The sequence below is a fragment of the Myodes glareolus genome, chromosome 11 (assembly GCF_982192425.1).
Source record: "Myodes glareolus chromosome 11, mMyoGla1.1, whole genome shotgun sequence".
Taxonomy (NCBI): Eukaryota; Metazoa; Chordata; class Mammalia; order Rodentia; family Cricetidae; genus Myodes; species Myodes glareolus.
In genome coordinates, this window is record NC_142036.1 from 50,632,361 (window position 1) to 50,656,275 (window position 23,915).

Genomic DNA, 23,915 nt, shown 5'->3' on the forward strand with positions numbered 1-23,915 from the left:
TCATCAGTCTGGGCAATCTAAGTCGTCTTGCAGGCCCAGTGTGTGAATCTTTATGTTGCTTTAAAACTTACTGTCTAGAAAAGGTTTTTTAAAACACTTTAGAATATATCTATTAAAAGTAAGTAGGTGAGCTCATGGGTGCAGAGCACAAGTAATAGAAATATTATAATATCTATAACTATTTAGGACTATAACTGTGGGAAATCGCTCAATTTAACCCTTTAAAATTTTCCTGCAGGGATTAATTCCAGCCTATCCATCTGAGGCACCTTAGGGAACCTGCTTTTCCTGGTTCCTCATTTCTTGAAACTGTTGACTACATCTTCCTTTCTGCCTGGGGTTTGGGGCACTTTGCTGAGACTGAATTTTTGGGAAACACCTCCTTGCTCCTGTTGTGTTCTCCAGTGGGCGACACTGGAGCAGAGTGGTGTATGGACTGCCGCTCCTTTGACAGGAAAGAAAATACCTGTCTCCTACTGTTGTAGGAGGCCGCTTGTTTGTTCCCAGCTGCCCAGACTTGAAATAACCACATAGAAACTGTATTAATTAAATCACTGCTTGGCCAATCACTTAAGCATATTGATAACAAACTCTTACATCTAGAATTAACCCATTTCCATTATTTTATATTTTATCACAAGGTTCGTGTCTTACCGGCAAGGTTCCAGCCAGCAGCTTGTGTCGTTCTCCTCTGTTGGCTCCATGGCATCTCCTTGCTTTATCTCCAGTCTGCTGATAGCACAATTGGCTTCCGGATGCTTTCCCCTCTAGGCCTGTTTCTGAGCTGTTCTTCTGGGTAGTTTGTTCCTATCTTGGGCCTGCTGGGCTACATAATACATAATAAGTCTTTGGGGCTTGAGGAGCTCCCTCTAATAATTGCTATCACCCCATCCCAACCATGCCCCTCTTGCTCTGCTGTGCCTTGCCTGACCCTCAGTTGGCCATGCTTCCCACTTCTGATTCATATTCAGGACTTTTCTCCACCCTCCTCTCTCCCTGCTTACTTACCCCATACCCAGACTACACCTAGCCCTTCTGTGGCTTGTATCTTAAGACATGAAAAATCCTCATCTTCTTCTTTTTCACAAAGCAAAATAATATTTTCCTTCTATGTTTTCTTTGAGCAAACCTTTTATTTTCTGTATCTACATATATATATATATATATATATATAGATAGATAGATATAGATATAGATATATTTCTGTATCTTTATGATCTCAAAATGTTTTGGTGGTTTCAACAGGAAACTTACTAAGTTAAAATTTATTCTAGCTACAAGATTTGAACGTGTTTACTGTTGCAACTAAATATAATTCTTTTTCTTTCCCTAGTTCTCTTCCCATAAGTGAATACAAAAGACAAAATAAGGATGGAACTACTTTGCTGTGCTGTAGCAGGCCATAAGTGTAACGTGCTATAAAAGCTGAGAATGGGCTCTTCTTTGTATTTGCGGCGTGACTGCCAGCAAGTATTCAGATTTGATTCCTAAGCTCGAGTCTACTCATTCACCGTGTAGATTGCAGGAAGAGCAGGACGGTAGTAGGCAAAATACAGACACAACCCAAATGCTGTTGCTTGATCTGCTTTGTTCATTTGGGAGTCTAGGTACAATGAGTTCTTACCTTCAATGTAAACACATTGTTGATGCCTCTGAGACTCAGTGTCTTCTTGTGTTCTGTCACAAGTGGGCTTGCTATGGAATGACTTATACAGGTCACTTGCTGGTTCCATCTGGGAAATTGCATTGTTATGAAATACTCATCCTTTCAGGCCCTTTTCATATCATAATGTCTGTTTGATTCTAATATTAATTTAAAAATCTTCACCTTTTGAATATTCTTTTGGTGTTGTGAATTTAACACAAGGCCTCACATTGGCTAAGCATGTGTTTCACTGCTAAGCTGTATTCCCAATTTGGAACAAAATTTTTAATCTATGTGAAACTTACAGTACAATTGAATGAATGTTGGAATGTAGTATATTTCTAGGTGGCAATAAGTTTGCCATCATAAAGATATCTATATAATCCCTAAGATGGTGTGTGTGTGTGTGTGTGTGTGTATGTATGTGTATATATACATATGTATGTATACATATGTATGTGTATATATACACACATACACACATACGCACATACACACATACACACATACATACATACATACATACATACATTTTGGAATTCATTTTGTAGCCCAAGCTGGCCTCAAACTCAGAGATCTACCTGCCTCTGCCTCCCGAGTGCTGAGATTAAAGGTGTGCACCATCTTGTCTGGCTATCATAGTCCTAATTAAAATTCGAGTTTCTTTTTTTTCAGTTAAAAACTTCATGGTTCATGGTATACATATCTAAACCATGGTATACATGGTTTAGATAATAAATAGCTCTCAGGACTGTAAGAAAAAGATAATCTATTAAGGTGCATTAATCTAAACAGGAGAAGGAAATACAGCAGAAGATGGAGGGGACTCTCTGAGTAAGCCAAAGTCCATCAGAAGATAAGTGCCCCTGAGCTGACAGACAGACACACATGGCATCTTGTTACAGGAGAGGCCTGCTTGTTTAGCTTAGCCCCGAAATAACCACACAGAAACTGTATTAATTAAAACACTGCTTGGTTCATTAGCTCTAACTTCTTTTTGGCTAACTCTTACATCTTAGTTTAACCCATTTCTACTAATCTGTGTATCACCACGTGGCAGTGGCTTACCGGGAAAGATTCAGCATGTCTGTCTCTGTCTGTTCCATGGTGTCTCTCCCCTACTCCGCCTTTCTTCCTTCCAGCATTCAGTTCTGTCTTCCCCTGCCTACCTAAGTTCTGCCCTGTCAACTAGGCCAAGGCAGTTTATTTATTCATTAACCAATGAAAGCAACAAACAAACAGAAGGACCTCCTACACCAGCATCTAGTCATTAAAATGCTCCAGCTCTGGAGGAAATAGTATTCTGACAAGTATTGACCCAGCAGTTCCATAAGACACAACTAGATGTGTCTACAAAGATACTGAATGCTTCATTGTTGATGATTGCACCATTAGAAAAAAAAACTTAATAGGTCTTCATCAGGAGTTGGTTGAAAAAAACTATAGACTTTCACATAGCAGAATATTCATTAGTTAGTAAAAGAATGTGAGCAGTGGCACACATGATGTGTTTGAAATGCATGTTATAGAACCCCATAGTTTATAAGTCTTGTCTGTTATTTTAGGGGAAAGGCATGTCTGTGTTTTGGTGCATTGGTGTACCTCCACAGGTCCTCTCTCCTTTATGTACGTGATTGTACTTCAAGCTCCCCAGTGAATGCTTGAAGCCACAGACTGCATTGACCCCAAGTTCAGTATCCAAGAACTGCGATAGAGTGATGACAGCCAAATGGCCACTGAGTGACCCTCCGTGGATAAAGAGTGATTCACGTTTGGGGTCAGAGGCAGTGGGACTCTGAGGCTTTCTTATGATAATACCTCAGAATAGCTATTTAAAACTTAGGAGTTATTTCTGGAATTTTCTGTGTACTATTTTTGGATAATGGTATAAAATTGAGAGCAGATATGTGCTTTATCTGAGACTGGGTAATTTTTAGAGCAGAGATTTGCTTTTCACAAATCTGGAGATTGGGCAGTTCAAAATCCATGTGTTGACATCTGGCAAGCATCTGTCTGTATTCTCCCATGGCAAGGGTAGAAGGTAAAGGGTGAGAGCTGGGCCCTCCCGCAGTCAACCTGTGTACCATTGTGTGACTCCATTCATGGGTACTGTTGCTATCTCAACTCCCCCCCAAATGGTTCCACCTCTGTGGTATTGGGGAATAAGTTTCCAAAACATGAGTTTAGGGACACTGTTAACTATAGCATTGTGCATTAACAGTTTTGGAAGGAAATAGACCAGATTGTTGGTAATTGTGGGGCGGGTGTGACTGTCTTCCCACTCTGTGACTTACCTAGCTGGTTTTGCGTTTAGAAGAATTGTATATGCCATAACAACCACCAGAAAGAGGTTTCTGCTGCAAGTGCATTCTTACTTTGCTTTGTGTTTTTCATAAACCACTGCTTACTTGTGCATCAGCCTTTTTTGTAGGATTCTGCCATTTTATGATGAGTATTCATTGTTTTTTCTTCCTTTCATCACGTGGGTATGCCTCTTTAAAATCTGAGCTTGCTTCCTGTGGTGTCTCAAGGGCCTTTTATCAAGAAGCAGAGTGGATTGGTTGTTAAGTGTGGAGGCTGATTTGAGTTCAGTTTTGCTTGTTTATTTGTTTTAGAATAGAGTTTCACCCTGGCTGACCTGGACTTTGCCATGTAGACCATGGTGGCCTCAAATGTGTGACCACCTTCCTGCCTTTGCCTCCTGAGTCCTGGGAATACATGCCCACGTCACCAAGCCCAGTGCTGCCAGTTTTCATTGTGTGACCTTAGACAAGTTACACAACTGCACCGTCCATCCGTTTCCTCATCTGGAAAGTAGATGTCAAATAGCCACAGTATGTTGTATTGTATAATGTTGTCAGGATGACTGAGCAAATGTTATACAATTGCTCAGGACAGCTCCCAAGAAGGTAGTAAACACTGTGCATTTATGCTACTCATATTTTCATTTAGGATCAACTTTGTTTTGAGAGCCCTTTTACATTGTATTTTCTTTAGTGGCTTCAGGTTGTGAAGTTATCCATTATTAGCCTACATTTGCCTAGCGTGTTATAATTATTTGACACCTGACTTTTACTGTAAAATTCTTGGGTACCCTATGGCTTAGATGGTTCTTCTTCGTCTGTCTTCTTTTAGATGTCATGTGTGATTTCCTATGACTCTGAATTCTTTGTCAGTTCAACATTGCCAGCTGATATATTTTTTTTTCTAACCAGTGTTGTATTTGAATGTGTGTTAGGACCAGGAACGGAAGAGTTGGGTTAGCCTGCTTAGAGTTTACAGAGAGGCAGTGTGGACATGATGGCAGAGTGCACAGACTCCTCTCTGCAGTCCACCCCACTAGCCTGTGTCGTCTGGGCTAGACAGTGAGCCAGGCACATGTCCTGGCTCCTTGGACTTTTAAAGAGAAGCTGGAGGTGTGGGTTATGAGTGGGTTGCCAGACAGAACAACCTGTGTCGTTGAGTTTTGTTGCAGGGTTTCGAATGTTTTCATTAAGGGCCTTGTTACTCACCCAGGAAACATCTGACTTCCCTACTTGAGCAACATGGTTATTTTTATGAAAATGAGATTTACAGAACCTTTATAATTTTTTTAAAATGTACTAATCTACATCTTTGTCAAAGATGGCTACTGCGTATGTGTATGACAGTGTTGCTTTCAGATTTATATAAGCTCCAGGCTTGCCTCAGCTCATGGAATAACACTTGTTCTCAATAAAGATCATTTTCATCTGCTTAAGGGGTCTTGGGAAATGTTTTTTTCCAACTGCTGCTGCCCTTGCTCCCCTTTTAGAAGCAGACTGATTGCCAACCTTGGATTGTTTCATCGGGTGAATCACTGTGGCTCTTTAGTAGCGTGTTTCTAAGATTGCCTTCAACCACTCTCTAAATCTGAAACAGTCCGTGGTTGCTAAGAGACACACAAGTCAAGTATCCTATAACATAGTTACTGCTGGAGATGGCTGTTTAGTAATTTGTACTTTACATTTTTTAGTTATATTTAGGCATAATTAGCATGCAAATTATGCAAATCATTAAGTTTGGCCTCAAAAATGACCTTTTGATATTGTATATTTAAAACCTCAAGATAAAATTGGGCATGGCCCAAAGCAAGCTGTGAACGACTTTTAACTTCTTGTCTGAAGTGAGTTCCACAAGGCCTTGAATATCCACTCCAATACAAAGATATTTTCCAAACCAGTTCCCTGAATATGTCTCAATGTTTACTTTTGTCTCCAGAACCTACAGCAAATAGGACTTTAGAAAATCTATTTTTGCCAGGGGTGTTATCTGCACCAGCCGACAGTGAGACACTCCCTTCCCGCGTCACCTTCAGTCCAACAATAATAAAATTAGCTCTTCAATGTACATTTGTATATTTAATTATGTATCTGTGTGTGGGTATGCACATGTGTGTGCAAGTGCCTGAGTAGAGCAGAGCCTTTGGTTCCTTCTGGGAACTGGAATTACAGGTGGTGAGCTGCTTAGTTATGGGTGCTGGACCTGAACTCTGGTCCCTTGGAAGAGCATTATATGCTCTTACTTGCTAAGCCACCCCTCCAGCCCTAGCACGATATCTTTTAATCCGTATTTTAAAGGGCTTTAAGGCTTGTTGCTCTAGCGGCTGCCTGCAGAGCAGCTTCCCCAGACCGCATTTGCAGGTGGGCTCTCTCTGAGCTCAGGTTGCTTTCTTTTGGAATTCTTAATGCTTTTCCGAAAAGGAGCACTCCCTGTCCTTCCATGTTGACTCTGATCCTCTCTCCCCCACCCCCGAGCTATGTAGCCATTCCCCGTGTATCTCCTAGTACCTCATTCAATAAAGCAGGCTCTGTGTTCAAATTCTAATCAAGATCGAATCGGTTGTATTAAAATGTAATCACAAGATTTTCTTCAATCAAGGAGATGACGACGTGCTTCTCCTTTTGGACAGAATAAGTAACTTTAGGAGGAAAATGCGATTTGGGGAGCATCATACTTGAGTGACTGAAACCCATTGGGTCTTGAAGTCAGAGGTGCTCTACGCTGAAGCGTGTAACCTTATGATCGCTTGTCCATGATGTGCTTTCTAGTGGTTGCTGCTGGTAGTCACCTCACATCAATAAAGCAGTTAGATTCATGAACTCCCTGCATCCCTGCTGGGAATTGAACCCAGGCCTAGGCAAGTACTTCTGAGCTGCTCCCAGAGTCCTGTCCCCAGGTGGCTGTTTGCTTGTTTCTGGCTGTTTTTTTCTGTGCACATTGCATGGTTCAGGCGAAGTTCGAAGAGATTCAGTTTTTCATTTTAGGATAGCTATTGCCAACAGAGCCAGAAACATGGGACTTGAATTATAGCACTGTGTCAATTCAGATGAAGACATTAGAATACCCAGTTTTTATTCATTATCTACTTGAACATTTTCTTTCTTAAGGTAAAGTATAGAAAACACTTATTTGGTTTGCATGTGCATATGTGAGGTGCACAGTGGTCAGAGGACAGTTGCAGGAGTCTGTTCCTTCCTTCTACCAGACAGACCCTGGGGATCAAAGTCAGGCCTTCAGAATCAGCAGTATCTTGTGTGCATCTAAATCACCCTTACCCCACTCTACTTTTCTTTCTTTTCCTTGAATGTGGATTACTTACCTCCTGAGTGCTGAAATTAATAAGCCTGTACCCATTACACATGGATTTCTTAAATATTTTTGGTGTTCTCAAAGCTGCTACTTTATATGGAGAAGGGCAGGGCAAACACTTCTTTACTGCACTAATAGGCAATTACAACTGTAATTTTTACTTGAGATCCCTTCCTCTCTTCCTCCCTCCATTCTTTCCTTTTTAAAAAATTGTTTTTAAAGACAAGAGTTTCTCTGTATAGCCTCAGCTGTCCTGGAATTTGCTTGAAGTCTTAATAATTTTTAATGAGTATTTGTGACTTGGAAAGTCAGTTTTAAGTATCAAAGTATTGCCTGTTTTAATAATTGAAATATTTTATATAGTTTATAATGAAAAGTAGCAAACTTCTATTTCTTCCTTCTCCAAATCCATAGTCTCATACCCTAGAGATAGTGGTATTCATTTTCTAACTGTTTGCATGTATATATCCCCCAGTTTTTCAGACCAGACCGGCCTCATTCACATCGACCCACCAGCCTCTTCTTCCAAAATGCTGGGGTAAAAGGCGTGCATCACCACACTAAGCTCATGTTTCTTTTTAAAAAATCTTAGTTGATTGAGAATTCTGTCTGTGCTTTGATCATATCCACACCCAGTTCCTCTCAGGTTCCTTTCCCACCCACCCAATTTTGTGTTTGTCTTAAAAAATATTTAAAACACTTTTAAAATAAAGATTTATTTTACTATTTTTATGTGTATGTCTACACGTATGTGAATATGTTTGTGGGCACCTGCATAGGCCAGTAGAGGACCTGAGCTACCTGATGTGGGTGTTAGAATCAAACGTGTGTCTTCTAGAAGAGTATAGGCCCTTAATCACTAAGCCATCTCTCAAGCTCCCTGCCCTACCTTTTAACCCAAAAAGACCATTTCATGCCACCCACATATTCTTGGATGTGTAGTCTTCCACTGAAGTGTGGTCGCTAGCTACCCTTTTAGATAAAACTAACTTCCTCTTCCAGCATAGAGCTTTTCTTAACCCCAAGGTTAACAATTATTGGAGGCTTCACTTGGTTTTATTCTTTTGTATTGTTCACACATGATCTCTGTGGGGGACACATGCATGTGTGCGCCAGTCTCTCTGTTTTCTTTTTCTTCTTTAGAGGCCTCCTTCCTTGAAGTCTTGCTCATCCTATTCAGATCTGTACTAGTTGCTTCCCTAACTATATCCACAGTGATCATTCTGAGACCTCCTTTGTGAGTCTTTGGGGACATGTATTTGTTCACTTATCATTGTCTTATTTCCTAAGAAATTCTCTCTCTCTCTCTCTCTCTCTCTCTCTCTCTCTCTCTCCCTCCCTCCCTCCCTCCCTCCCTCCCTCCCTCCCTCCCTCCCTCCCTCTCCTTACATTTGACTAGCTATAAACTTACATTATTTTGGTAATCTATGCTGCGTGTTTAAGGAATTGCTTCACTGGCTTCTGACTTCCAGGGTTGGTGTTGAGAAAATGAGTATAGTACAATATGTTGTCCTCTTGAGAGACCTGGAAACTTTTGAGATCCTTGTCTTTAACTTCAGAAAATTTAGAGTAGTGTATTTCTTGTGCATGGCCCTTCATGAGCTCTGTTTAGAGGGGACATTTACAGCCCTTTCCTACTCCACAGTCCCTTGGGAGAATTACACTGAGTTCTTAGACACTGACCTTCTTTTTGTTGTCTTCCTGTCTTTCTGGATCGGTTGCTTGCCTCCTGTCTCTGCCCCTGCTTCTGGACCTGTTGTTGTCCAGGTGTTTTCTTCCCTCCAAGTGTTTCTGCTTGCTTGCAAGGGGCTAATTTTGCCAGTCTTAATGTTACCATCCTTCTGCCAAAATTTTTATTTTCATCACATTTTAAGTTTCCAAAAGCTCTTTTTGAGATTATTCATCTGTTGTAATATTTTTGTTTGTTTGTTTGTTTGTTTGTTTCAGGAATCTAATATAGACGTAACTGAGAATGTTGAAATTCCCTTATTTTGTAAATATTTCCTACCCCTTGCTTTGTTGTTTCTTCTGAGTTGCTCATTTTGGTACTGATTCTTCATGATAATCATTACCTGCTCATCTACCAAAGCCCACTCTCTGCCTGTGCTTGTAGGTGGTGTGCATGTGTACAGGTTGAGTTTGCAGCTGTGATGCTCGGCAGGTGGTGGCTCACAGGAGGATAGTTGAGCAGGACCTTGTCAGGTCCTTCTACCTCTAGGCCTTTCTTCAGGATCCCAGTGTACCCCAGAATCCCAGAGACCTACTGATCTACCTTACCCCAAATTGGGAGCTTAGAGAAAAGCACTGACTAAGGCCTCACTGAAGTATGAAGGGTTTCATTTAATCCTATTACTTCAGTAATGTTTTGTTTCACAGTATTTGAACCTGAGACTAGACCCTTGCTCATGTTCTTTGGCCTTAGACTGGATGTGTTTAGTATACTGCAAGGCACGGGGTGCAGAGGGTATTGACGTCTACAAACTCTGAAGGTGCCCTGGTAGGTGCTTCTCATACCGGAGTCCTCAGAGAGCATGCCTTCCATTCTTAAACCTTTGAAACAAGAGTCTCTGATGGGAGCTGGCACCCTGTTAGCATTCCTTCCTGCTGGGAGGATGGAAACCCTCAGTGGAATGAGCAGGAGGAAACTTGCAACTTTTTGTCCATTTCCCAAGTCGCAAAATGCACACAAATCTGACAAGTCCTATTTGTTCTCCAGGCCCCTCTGCTATGGCTGGGGTTGGGAGGTGAGGGATGGGGGGGGGTAAGGGGAGGTGAGGAGTGAGTAAAATGGTGGTGGCTGAGGTGGGGGTGGGATAAGGTGGGAGGTGAGGTGGGGGTGGGTGAGGGTTGCTAAGGTGGGCAAGTGGTGGCAGGGTCGGGTTGGGGTTGGTAAAGTGGGGGGAGGGGGAGGTAGGGATGGGGGGAAGTCCTTCATGTCTGGCTGGAAGGCCATCATTGTCCTCTGTTTCGTTATAGATTTATTAGTTTTAAGGTTCAAAGCAGGACTTTCAGCTAAGCCATCACACAATTTATCTGTTAGTCCCAGGGAAGCTGTTTTTTAAAGCTTGGACTCAGCGTGTCGACATGTCTGTCTTTGCTTTGTAATCAATTTAGAAACTCTTGGTTTTCTTTGACAAGTTGCCTGTGATATTGGGGATGTCATGATTTATAGATGTGGAAATACTGTGTTTTCTTAAATTGTTTTGTATACATTGTTAGGTTTTGGAAATAAGAACTCACCCAACTCCCCACCTGCTTTAAAGGTACTGCCTTTCATGCCATTACCCTTTCGGTTCTGCTTCCTCCATCATAACGCTGCCAGGAGTGTGTTGTTCAGGCCAGCAGGAAGCAGCCAGGCTTGTCTTTGTTTGCTGCAGAGGATGGTGCATTTTAACAGGACCCTGCAGAGGCTTTTAGTCAGGGTCCTCCTTAAAATTGATTTTTTTTTTTTTTGGAGAATCTAATGAAATATTTAGTTAAATAATCTTTGTTTAATTATACAGTTATTAAACTCTTTAGATTAGCAATACAGAAGCTCAGTTGATTCAAGTTTTGCTAACATTCCACCCCCACAAACCTCTTCTTATGTTGGTTGCTTATTACTCATTAAGCCCCTTTGCACCACTTAAAGTAGAAACCAGATTAAAAAATAGAACTTGGAAAGGTTAATTTCCATGGCCAAGGAATGGAATGCAATAGATGGGTTAGATACCTTGAGTAGTTTTGAGTGTCTCTTACATAAGAGATAATGAGCACATCTGAGACACACACACCCTCCCTCTCCTCTCTGACTGGTTAAAGCCACATGTTTTTTCCTTTCTAAGTAGAATGCTTTCCTGTGCAAGTAAATTGTTAACTCAGTGGTTGCCTCTGTTAGTTAGCTGGAAGTCTATGTCCCGAGCAGCAGGGATATCCATAACAAGAGGAAAGGGCTCACACATACTTGTTTATTGCTACTGAGCAGCCATATGACAGTTATTGCTGAGAGTATCATCAGTCAGTTAGGCTGCTGCCTTCCTTACCCCACAATCCCTTGGGAAAATTGCACTGGTTTGGGTGTGATATAAATGACCTCGCATTTGGAGGGTTGGCACCCAAGGTGGCAGGTTGGGCGAATGATATGGAACCTTTAAAATGTTGGGACCAGTGAGAGGACCTTAGGTCATTTGGGGCACAGTCTTGGGAGGGATTATAAGATACAAGTTTCTCTTTTTCTCTGTCCTGGTTGGAGTTGTAATGTGATCACTTCCTTGTCTGTAATTGATGACTCCCTTATCAGTGTGGTCAAGGGCAGTCCTGGCTATGGAGCTCTGTATGCACTGTCATTTTGAACATTCAGCCTTCAAAATTGAGATAAAAAAAAAAAAAAGAGCATTCTTTTTCACAAGTAGTTTGTGGTAAGTGTTTTGTTGTAGCGACAGAAAGCTGATCAGCACAGACACTTGCTCCAGTTCTTTTATGTCTCTGTTTGGGGAGGGGGTTGGCTAGCTCTCTCCCTAGACGCCTTCTCTGTTACAGTATTTCTTCCAGCTAGAGTAGACAAATCCATTATGCGCTTGTACAACATCTTGAACTACTTATACTGCTTGTTTATTTTTATCCACTGTTAGACTAGACTCTGTGAAAGCAGATTATGTCTGACTTGCATATCACTATATCCCTGGCACCTCCTCGCCCATTTGTTGACTCTTAATATATACTAATAAAGATTTACTCAAAATACCCAATTGAGAACAAACTGATAGGTGATAAGCGCCGCAAAGCCAAACTTGTGCACTGTTTCGCTGTCCATTTTAAAAGACTATCCTTCAGTTTTTGCTTCCTGCCATATTTGAAGGGCTTTATTTTTAATTAATTACTTTTGCCCAGAACTGTCTTTCTTCAAACAAAACCTTGTTCATATGATTATCGTCCCCTGTCTACTGTGAGACTCAGCCTCACATCTCTGTCACGTGGATTCATGTATGTATACATAAATATATGTAATCATGCTTGCATGAACACACACACAGTCTTTTGTGAGGATGAAGGTAGGCAGCTTTTATTTACATGCTGACTTGGTTTTGTTTTATTGCAGCGGTAATGAACATAATAAGAATTAATAACATTCAGGAGTGCTTCCAAGTTCCACTGTCATTTCTACAAAATAGCAGATTTGTCAGATTATAGTTTATGTAACATAAAGTTACCCTTTTGAAGTTTACAATTCAATACTCTGTATCTATATGTTTAAAAATATGTATGGGGTGGATGCATAAGGTTCAGGTATGTGTACACATGTATTTTCATGCATGTGGAAGCCAGTGATCAGTCATTCCTCAGGTGCCATTCACATTTGCTTGCTTTGAGACAGTGCCTGTCATGGCTTGAAGCTCACTGGTTAGCTGGCCAGTGAGCTCCACGTATCCTTCTGTCTCTCCTCCCCAGTGCTGGGATTGCAAGCATGTGCCACCTTGCAATGTAAAAAACCTTGCATGTAAAAAACTTGGCTTTTTACATGGGTCCTGGAAATTGACCCAGATCCCCTGTCCCTCTAGCCTTCCAATTCAGTAATTTTAAATTACAGGATTGTGCAGAATATTATATCATCTCCAGACGAAATCTAAACTCATTCTTACACCGGTTCTGAGTATTTCATATAAATTCAACCCTGCATCTTATGTCCTTTTGCGTCTGATTTCTTTGTCACAATGGTTGGCAGTCTCATCTGTATCATGATAATAATAGGATTCTCAACTCTTCATTTTCTTTATGAGCAGTCCTCCTCCCACCTACTGATGGACATTGTGCTTTCAGCATTGCTTCTCTGAACAACTGTGTGCAACCTTTCATACTTTGAATCACTTGTATGGATGTATACTTTCTGTACTGTCCGTCATGTACTTGGGAATGAGGTATGGACTGTGGAGCTACCAGACTGTCCTCACCCTGCACCGTTACATTCTCGCCAACAGTAAAGGAAGCCTCCAGTGTCTTCACCAACACTTTCTTGTCTCTTTCCCCCTTTGAGGCTGCATCAGATGAGTGCTGTCTTCCTTTGGTTTGCATTTTCATGGTTAATGAAATGAGCACTTTTCCATGTATTCATTTGCCATTCTTTACCTTCTTTGGGATATATCTTCTCAAACATCCTTCGTCAGTTTTCAAGTTGAGTTTTCATTTTCTCAGAAGTTTTTTAGCATACATTATTTAGACACAATGAACTCCATATACATATATGATTTTATATATTTCTAGACATGGTTTCTCTCTATAATAGTTATGGCTGTCCTGGAACTTGCTCTGTAGACCAGGCTGGCCTCAAACTCACAGAGATCTGCCTGCCTCTGTCTTCCCAAGTGTTGGCATTAAAGGCGTGTGCCACCACTCCCTGGCTCATATATAATACATTTTGATCACTCCCCATTTCCGTCTTTTGTTTCTTTCTCACTTCCAAGTATCTTTGTCTTCTCAACTAGCCCCACTTGTTGATATCGTCTTTTCGGGGGCGGGGGGTAAGCTCAGTGAGCTTAATTAGGATTGCTTACAGGAGTGCAGGCACCTTATCAGTAGCTCTGCCATTGAAGAAAAATATCACTCTTCCCGCAGCAAACCAGTCATAAACTGTACCTCCTGTTATCTTCCCGTTGGAATTGTGCTGTTATTGAGATTTAGTAGTTCATTATATATTGTGGGTACTGCTAGCCTTTTTTGCACATACTTTATTTCTGTAAGTTATCTTTTTTACTGTCTTTAAAGCACATATGTTTTTAGTTTTTTCCTTTCCTTTTTTTGTTTACTCATTTCTTGGCAGCGGTTTAAAAAAAACATTTGATTTGGAGTTGTGATTTATTCTTGAGTTTTCTTCTATTTGTCATTTACTCTTGTCTTTAGGTTGATTATCTATTTTGAGTCCATTTGAATTCGTAGTATGAGCTAGAAGTGTGACTTACATTTTTATATGTGACTCTCTGTTGACCCAGCCTCTTAGATTGAAGCCTGCTTCTTTCCATACTGAAATGCCATGGCATCCCATGGAGCCAACTGAGCATGAATTTGAAAGTTTATATATAATCTGTCACATACCAGAGGCATGCGCGTGATTACTGTAACTTTTTATTGAGTCTTAAAGCTGAGAAATGTGAGTCCTTTGGTCCTCTTACTACCAAGATTGCTTTGGCTCTTTCAAATTACTTGTATTTGTATATAAATTTAGATTCAATCAATTTTGTTGTTGTTGATTGTTTGACACCAGGTCGTGTATAGCTCCCCTTAAACTCAACTTCGAGATCTTCTGGACTCAACTTCCTAAGTGCTTGCATTGTAGGCGTGCTCACATGCAGGTCATACCTCCCCACCCTCCCCACCCCACTGGTGTTTGAGCACAGGGCTTTGCGCACAGTCCTCGTCTCTCGGCCAGTGAGCTTTCTTCCTGCGTCTTCAGTAGTCAGTATACAAGTAGTCACAAACAAGGCCCCTGTGATTTCTTACAGGGATTGGGTTGAATATGTAGTGGCCCCTGCCACTTGGCCTAAGACTGAATTTGTTTTCTGTTTTATGGCATGAGACTTGGGATCATGTTATTAGAATTCTGTGGCTAAAATTATAAATGATCTAGAACCTAAGGCATGCCGTTCACACGTCCAGGCGTAGTACATGTCTACTTTGAGCCCTTCCACCCTGAGTATACCCGAGTAACCACCCAGACTAACAAGAACATTGCTGGGACATTGGGAATTTCATGCTTTTGCTTTGGGTTAGGTCATTTCATCTTCCTGGGCCTTAACTGAAGGGCTTAACTGGAACATGAACCCAGGATGTCATGCCTGGGTTCAAATCCCAGTCCTAATGCTTCTCACTCTGACATCACCAGCAAGTTAATTAACTCTGTACTCCAGTTAACTCATCTGTAAGGTGAGGATAAAACCGCCTCGTAGAAGGACTGACCTATGTAGATTGCGTAGAAAGTGGTTGGTTGATTGATGCTGTGAGCACTGCTTTGGCTGTTCCTGTCTCAGCTGCTGTTGCGTACATGTCCTCCCTGGCTGTACAGCTTTGACTCAGCTGGCTTCCCAAAGACGACTGCTGTGCTAGGGAAGAAGGGAGCAGAGGGATTATAAATAATAATGATAGAATTTCTAAGTCATTTACCAAAACTGTCTCTGACAGCTTTTTATTCTACCTTCATTTACAACAGCTTTTGGAGCTATTTGACAGTGAAGACCCCCGAGAACGGGACTATTTAAAAACAGTCTTGCACAGGATTTATGGCAAGTTTCTTGGGCTTAGAGCATTTATCCGAAAACAAATTAACAATATTTTTCTAAGGTGAGTGGATGATGGGCAAGCAGGAGAGCAAAATTGATGTTTTTACAAATGTTAAGTAAACCGCCAATAGTGGAAGGAAATGTGCTAACTTCCTTCTTTCTCCCCTGCCTATTCTTCCTTCCTTCTCCTTTCTTCTTTCTCTTCTCAGGTTTGTTTATGAAACAGAACACTTCAACGGTGTAGCTGAACTGCTGGAAATATTAGGAAGGTAAGCATTTGCTGTGAGTTGAGGATTTCAGTGAATCTCATTCATTTTGCCAGTCACGTTCAGGTGGCAGAAGGGAGTGCTGACTTGGATCTCTTGCTCCAAGAACCTTAGGTCTCCCTCATTTGTGCTTAGCCTGTTTCCCAGGTGACTCCAGGACTCACCTTTGCTCCTTTGTTCCACAGTTAGATATTGTTAACTACCCCACAATGAGAAGGAGCTCAGAGCTTACTCAGAGACAGTGTCTGACTGGGTGTCAGGCCAGTGACAGCAAAGGTTCTCATTCGCTAGGCTTAGCTTGTGGGTTACCTGTCCTTTCTCACATCTGTTGAAAGCAGATTTATAATGAATTGGAAAGATTGTATGCCCGAGTATGGAGTTCTAGGCAGCTGCTGGCCTCAGAGGTGGAAGAAGGCAGCTGTTGTGTGAGGTTCAGAGCTGACCGAGCTGGATAGTGATGGCCTAGTCTCTCCTCCTAGGAGGAGAAGCAGGTGTGGTCTCCCTGCTTCCTCTCAGTGACTCCTGAGCTGGGCGGCGGCTTCAGGGATGAGGAGAAATGGTGTCTAGAGAAGGCAGGGTGTTTAAAGATAGCAGGCAGGTGAGGTGCTGCTCTCTGGAGGCAGAGTGAAGAGCAAGTTAGGGTGGATGCTACACAGAGGAGCAGAAGGAGAACAAAACATGGGTTTGATAAGAAATTTTGAGGCACTGTCTGCCTGTTTTTGAAAGCACAGTTTCCTCTGTTGGATATTCATAATCAGATTCACTTTCTTTTTTAAATTCCTACTTAGTAAATGATCTTTAGTTGAAGTAACTAAAGTCTTGACTGTCAGTGGTGGGAGGGGTTGGCTATGTTTTTTGGACAGATAAAAACTGAGGGGTAGCCAGCTCATAACAAGAGTTTGTCTGGGTTCAGTATGTGGAACGACATTGCTAACCTGTTTTTCTTTTTTTCTAGTATTATCAATGGCTTTGCTTTACCACTTAAGGCAGAGCACAAACAGTTCCTGGTCAAAGTGTTGATCCCTCTACATACTGTCAGGAGTTTATCTCTCTTCCATGCCCAGGTAGGAGCTTATATTAAAACCTTTATTTATTTATATATATATATATATATGTATGTATGTATGTATGCATGCATGCATGAATTTATTTATTTTTATTTTTGAGACAAAGTCTTTCTTTGTAGCTAAGGCTGACTGTGAACACACAGTCTCTTAGTCCTCCTTTGAAACAAAATGAAGTTTGTGGACTTAGTGTTTCTTAGAAAATGTGTGTTAAAGGTTAAAAATGGTTAAAAACACTCCCTGAGGAAGATAATAAAGCATGCATTTTATTTTTTTAAACACAGTAGAATCATGGAACTATTTTAAAGATAGGAATGGCCTTTGTTTCCATCTTATTTCGTTGCCGACTTCTGTGTCCCCAAGGTTAGCTGCTGTAAAAATTGCCAACAGCAGAAAGGATGTGAATGTAGAGCGTAAGAAGGAAATAGAATGGCAACTAGTGTGGGCAACCATGGGCCTTCCCGGTGAATTGGATGCGCTCGAATACTGGTCCCGGCTCACTTTGCCCTCGTCTGCTTTCCCTTTTCTCATTTTGCACACACAGTAGACACTTGCACAAGTAACCAGACCTCTCAGTAGTTTCCCACCTTCCTTTTATAAGTCCTTCATTACTTTGAAAATCACCTTGTGATCCCAACACTTACAAGCCTGAGGCAGGATTGCCTCCAGATTGAGGCTAGCATTGGCAATAGTTGTCTCAGAGAAAACCAGATACGTCCATAAAAGGAGTAGCGATGGTCATCAGCTTCCGTGTCACGCTCACTGTAACCCTTTTCTGAACACTGCAGTGCATGGTAAGCGTGCCACTGGAAGATGTAATTGATCTAGTGATATTTTTAATTTTAGTGCTTTAAGCCTCTGGCTCCTTTCTCTTTTGAGTTTGCATTAAAATGTAACACATTTTTCTAAGTAGTGTTCCTTCTTAAATGTGGAACTCTGTATTTTGAAGAAAAATTCATGCATATGTTCCAGATTTAGCACACCATCAAAATACTGGTGTTTTAAGAGGGTAGGTCTCCAGTTCAGGAATGTTTCTGAGCCCTCTAGAAAATGTCTCTTTAGTCTGTGCTGTGGGAGATAACATTTTATGGTTATTTGAAAACATTCCTGTTGAGACTGGAGTACTCCCCAGATTCTGACTATGGCAAAGTCTCTCCTGTGGTCTTTTTGGGAAGCTGTGTTTTCAGACCTGTGGAGGCAGTTTCCTAAGTTTTTAGAAAACACTTGCTTCCCCGCAGAAACTAAATCCCATAACCTGAGATGTCACCTGTCTGTGGCTGTAAACGAGATCCTCTCAGAGTGCAGTTTCAGCCCTTTCCATCAGCCTCAGAAATCTTAGAACTCTTAAGAAAAAAATTCCTCGGGAGCCTTGTTGCTCTGTTATTGACTTGAAAACACAGCTTTTAGCTATAGTCCCTGCTACTGAGGAAGCTGGGGCAGGAGAATCATTTTAAAAACTCAGGAGTTCAGGACTAGCCTGTGCAACATAGCTGGATCCCAATTCTAAATGAATAAAATGTAAAAGACTTATTTTTCATGAGAGTTTAAATGAAGTGATTGTATCATTAAAACCAGAGCCTGGGTGCTTTTGAGATGTGTTGGTGCCAGGAGCGCTCAGCTTTTGCCGTGTGGGATTTAACATGATGTCCTTTCTCTTCTTTCTTGCCCAGCTGGCGTATTGTATAGTACAGTTTCTGGAGAAAGATCCTTCACTTACAGAACCAGTAAGCTATTCATTTCTTTTCATACTGTGAAAAAAACTTAAGGGAAAAAAAACCCCATTTTTATTAAAATCATGTGGAACACTAAATGTCTATTGTTCTTTCTCCTAGGTTATTAGGGGTTTAATGAAATTTTGGCCTAAAACATGCAGTCAAAAAGAGGTAAGTATTTAACATCAGAGAATACCAGTATTGAAGGAAGTGCTTTGCCAAGTGCTCAGTGGGACTAAGCATGCACAGACATATATGCCTCATCCAAAGCTAGCTTTGTAGTTCCATGGCAGCCGGTGTTCTCATTTTTACTAGTGATAAAATTGAGGCGTCTAGATGTTAAGTAGCATGCCTAAGCACACTGAGTGAGAGTATGCCAACAAACCAGAACCTGCTTCCTGAACTCTGAACCCTGAACTTCTAGCTGCTATAACCCCTGGCCACGCCCCACTGTGTTTCCAGTTATTCCAGCTCAGTTGATAGCACATTGATAGTGACTTTGCATAGCCTGGAAGCCTACTCCAGTGCTCGGGGGTTCCTGTGTGCAGTATCATAATATATAGCAAACGTTTAACTTGTCATGCCTGGGAGTGAAGGACCATACCGTCACCTAAACAGGCATGTCCCACCATGAGTCTTTGTAGGGAGGAGTGAGTCCCCAAGTAACACCTTGAAGGGAGCCTAACCATCTCCACACCAGTCTGAAGCCTAGAAACAGAGGCCATCTGTTAGCTTTCTGTCCCAAGGCATGGATGTGTCTTGACAAAGGACGCAGTATATGGAAAGAGCCGCTCCCTTACATCAGCTGTGGTCCTAGTCCTGCCCTAGAGCCTCAGGACGTTACCCCGTTTCTTGATAGCATGAGGTAAAGGGAATCGCTGCATCACTGCATCTCCACCTTGAGATAGGATAGAAGCATCCTTCTTAATACTTTAATTGCCTAGTTGCTTTTCCCAGTGCTATTTTTCATGAATAAACAGGTAACTGGCATTTATTTGTTGTTTTTCCTTTCTGTTAATACAAACATCTAAATCTATTTGTCTCACTCCATTGTGTGATCTTCAAGCTTTCTTTTGCATACAGTCCCAGGCCATGAGATTCACTGTGTTCTAGAAGGAGGGGAGGGGGAGAGGGAGAGAGTGTGTACATGTGTGTGCATATAAGCATAGTAAACAGGTCATTGTGTGCTGATATGGTTCACGTGCTACTTTAACATGAATGAGTTTGCTGTTTGTCTCAGGCTTGGAGAGCATAGCAGAATGGCAGCTGCTTGTCAAGTGACTGTCCTGTGGTGGTGTGGACCAGTGCACATAAGTTCAGGAGGGTTAGACATTATTTTTAAAAATGGGGTCTGATGGAGTGTTGGTTGGTTGCTAGCAGTGGGCAGAGTCCCAAAGGCCTGAAGAGGGAGAGGCCAGTTTCCCTGGGTGGGGGGGCTCCATGTAGTTAGGATTCCTGGTGCTATCAGTAATATCAGTAATTTACTTTAACAGAATACCCTTGCTGAGTATGGTCTTTGTGTGTATGGGGTGGCGGTGGGGTTTGCACATGGAGGCCAGAAAAGGACTCTTGAGACAGTGACTCACCATAGATCGTGGAGCTAGGCTGCAGCCAGCAAACTCTGGAGATCCTTCTGTCTCAGCGCCCCGTAATATTGGGGTTATAGACATATAACCACTCGTCTTCTTATGTGGGGACCGGGAACTTGTTCATGTTTTCATAGCAAGCCTCTTACCTGCTGAATTATCCTCCCGGGCCAAAATGAATAGAACAATGTCTGGTTTGTCCACCTTCCTCCCTCCCTCTTTTCCTCCCTTCCTCCCTCCTGCCTTCCCTTTCTTGGCTTTTCGTGTGCATTTTTCTTAACATTGTAAGTGAAATTGATCACGTGGAATTTTTAGTGATGGATTTATATTTTGTTTTTTGCTTCTGTGTATAGGTCATGTTCCTTGGGGAGCTGGAAGAAATCTTGGATGTGATTGAACCATCACAGTTTGTTAAAATCCAAGAACCTTTGTTTAAACAAATTGCCAAGTGTGTTTCTAGCCCCCATTTTCAGGTTAGTAGTAAATAGAACATGTCTCAGAATGATGTGAGCCATGTGAATCAGTTTGGAGAAACTTCATTTGTGTTGAAAAATAAAGCCATAATGGGCACTAGCTACTTTATTTATTTTTTGGAGGGGTAAAATTGTGTATGTGGGTATGTATACATGAATGCAGTACCCACAGAGGCCAGAGATGGCTCAGATCTCCTTGGAGCTAGAGTTACAGGTTTTTGTGAGCTGCCTAGTGTGAGTGTGGGGAACTGAATTTGGGCCTCTGCAAGAGGCAGTCAGTACAAACACTGTCTTAGCGACTCAGCTATCTCTCCAGCTACTTTGTTTTCATTTGGGATTTTCTCATGGGCTAACTATACTATTAACAAATAGTCACCCGACCTTGAACACCTGTCCCTAACAGGCTCTATCTCTTCAATTCCCATAATACCCTGCAAGAAGACATCATGGGAACACAAAGCCTAGAGCAGTAAAATGTCATAACTTGGGTAAATTAAATGAAGTGAGCTGCTAGGGTTTTGCCAGTGTGTGAGGAGGAGTATTTGTAATGCTTAGGAGGAGAAGAGAAGCTGAATGATACGCTGTGTCATCTTTCCCACTGCTCTGATAAAGCCCTTCATGCCTTGTTTAAGGTTCCAAACTAATAAGGAAGTGTGGTTGAATTTTTATTTGAAATGTGGCTTCTTGCTTAAAAAGGCTAAAGCCCATGACTTTCCATGGCCTGCTCTGCCTCCCTGTGGCTGTTTGAGGAGAACACAGGGAAGGTGCGCCTGGATGTGTGCTTTCAAGGAGGCCATGGCTGCAGGGCTGTGGAAACCGCGCAGGAGAGAAAGGGACCAAAGTTGAACTCAGTGCTTACTTCCACCTGTGGCTGCCTCACTAAAAGTCCACCCTGCCAATCCAGCAGACTCACCATGCTGCCCACCATTTGAAAATACTGTCCAATGGCGCAAAAGCACACTTCTCATCAGAAGGTCAGGTAGAGGCCCTGGCTGTTACTGTTTTTAAATCTAAAGACATGTTAGTGTATTAAACTAGTGCTTATACCTCAGAGACCAAACAGGAAAAGTAACTGGAGCACCATTCTGTGAAGTGTCCAGTCTGGATGCACTAGAAAGGTTTAGAACAGTGTGCAGACCACAGTAACTGTAGTACTCCAACATGGACCTTTATCCTTCTGTTTTCACTAGGCTCTTGGGGGAGGCCATGGTTCTTTCACATGGAGCAGGCGGGGAGCCTTATACGTTACTCAGAACTCAGAAAGACAGATGATTGTTAGACTGAGAATGAAGTTCAGTAGTTGAACATTACCCCGCACTTGCAAGAAAAGAGAACGAGGAATGGTGTTTTGGCTGGACTTGGTTGCCATAACAGAATGCTTCAACAACAGAGACCGATTTCCTTCCAGTCCTGGAGGCCGGGGGTGTGGAGTCACGTTTGCGCCCTAGCATGCGCTCCAGCTCTGCCGTGCTCCCATGCAGCCCCTGTGTATGTCTGTGCAGGTTATTCACTCTGCGCCACAGCCCTGTTCGTATCGAATGGATCCACAGGTGCTCCTGTTCCCACCAGCCTGTCAGTTCTGCAGGGACAGCAGAGGAGAGTTAAGAGCAGGTTCTCTTACTGCCACTTGCTAGCCATGTGACCTTGAACCAATGACTTATCATCTAGCTCTCAAAGTCCTCATTTAAAAAATCAGAATAATGGTACCACGTCCATTAGTTACCAGGTTCAAAAACAGTGACGTCATTGGACACAGTGGCTGATGTGTGTGGCACTGTTCCTTGAAGGCTGTTTCTGTGTGCTCAAGGGACCAGAAACCGGTAAGTCAGCAGTGTTTTGAACCTGCTGAGTGGTGTAGCTAGAAAGGTCCTAATTTTTCAGTCTGTCCAGAACATAATTTCTTAATTTACATAAATAAAAGAAGCCATTTGAGTTCAAGTCCAAGGCGAGTAACTGAGGCCCACAGATGAAATCAGAGCATGGCAGGATGGAGGACAGAAACCAGGATCCGAGACAATGAGCAGATGACGCACTTGTCCAGGCAGACTCCACCGTAGAGGCCCACAGCTGTCCAAGCAGCACCACAAGCTGCACACAAAGCCTGAAGCCATAAGCCTGGGGGCTGGAGAGAGGGCTCCGAGGTTAAGAGCACTGGCTGGCCGTCCTGAGGACTCAGGTTCAATTCCTAGCACCCACATGGCAGCTCACAGCTGTCTGACTTTAGTCCCAGGGGATCCAGCACCCTTACACAGACATACGGGTAGGCGAATCATCAATGCACATAAAATTAAAACAAAACAAAACAGGCCTGTGGGGACATTTAAGACTCAAAGTGAATGAAACCTAAGCCAGACAAGGAGTTCTGAAAGCTGAGCTGGACGAGGGTGTGTGGAGAGTGAGGACGCGCGGAAACTGTCCAGGGAAGAGTGAGGGAATAGATGGGATGTGTAGACTTAGAGGAGGCGACGGTTACCAGGTAGGGGAAACTTTTCCTTCCCAAGCTCATGAACTGCCTGGCGACTTTCTTAGAGATCATAAACCTTCACAAAATGTAAAGAATTATTAATATTTAATTATACTTTTGATTGAATGATTTAAAAATAGCCCTTTAAAATACTTTTATTTGAAAGGATTATAATTTGTCCTTTTCTTTCCTCAAAGGTAGCAGAAAGGGCACTCTATTATTGGAATAATGAATACATCATGAGTTTGATAGAAGAAAACTCCAACGTCATCCTTCCCATCATGTTCTCCAGTCTTTATAGGATTTCAAAAGAGCATTGGAATCCGTACGTGTTCAGTTTCCTTCCATCCTTCTCTTCCTGCTTCTTCAGCCCCCTCCCTTTTGTTCTTCTCTCCCTTCCTCCTCCTCCTCCTCCTCCTCCTCCTCCTCCTCCTCCTCCTCCTCCTCCTCCTCCTTCTCCTCCTCTTTTCCTTAGTAAAATGTCCTGCAGCTCACTGTGCACCAGATGCTGTGCCCATTGCTAAAGGCGCCCATGTGACAGATAAAAATCCCTCCTGAAAATTTGCTGCTTGGGGGACTGAAAAGCAAACAAATATTTCTATAAAGAAGTGTTATTTGCTGCTTACCTGAGAGGCTTTCTGGCCTGTGTAAAGGCCCCAGATATATTTGGGGAATGTGCTAGAGCCCCAAAGGATGCATATTGGCTGATTAGACCTTTGAGTGAACAGTACTAGAGATGAGGCTAGAAAAGGTAGTGAGGCCTACATGAGCTTTCTTCAAGGACACCGTCAAGAAATGCTGAGGGGATGTAAGGAGATGGTCTGAAGAGATCTACATTTTATGGAATAT

At 42.2% G+C, this 23,915-nt stretch overlaps 1 protein-coding gene across 4 annotated transcripts in view; it reads left to right on the plus strand.

Moving 5' to 3' along the window:
* Nucleotides 1-23,915, plus strand: part of Ppp2r5e (protein phosphatase 2 regulatory subunit B'epsilon) — a 145,292-nt gene that overhangs the window by 110,080 nt on the left and 11,297 nt on the right. For all 4 annotated transcript variants that reach the window (XM_048415378.3, XM_085697526.2, XM_048415376.3 and 1 more), the window contains exons 6-12: nucleotides 15,432-15,562; nucleotides 15,711-15,770; nucleotides 16,723-16,831; nucleotides 18,502-18,555; nucleotides 18,664-18,714; nucleotides 20,483-20,602; nucleotides 23,264-23,391. In XM_048415378.3, coding sequence (XP_048271335.1) covers nucleotides 15,432-15,562; nucleotides 15,711-15,770; nucleotides 16,723-16,831; nucleotides 18,502-18,555; nucleotides 18,664-18,714; nucleotides 20,483-20,602; nucleotides 23,264-23,391 — 653 coding nt within the window. The remainder of the gene's footprint in view (nucleotides 1-15,431; nucleotides 15,563-15,710; nucleotides 15,771-16,722; nucleotides 16,832-18,501; nucleotides 18,556-18,663; nucleotides 18,715-20,482; nucleotides 20,603-23,263; nucleotides 23,392-23,915) is intronic.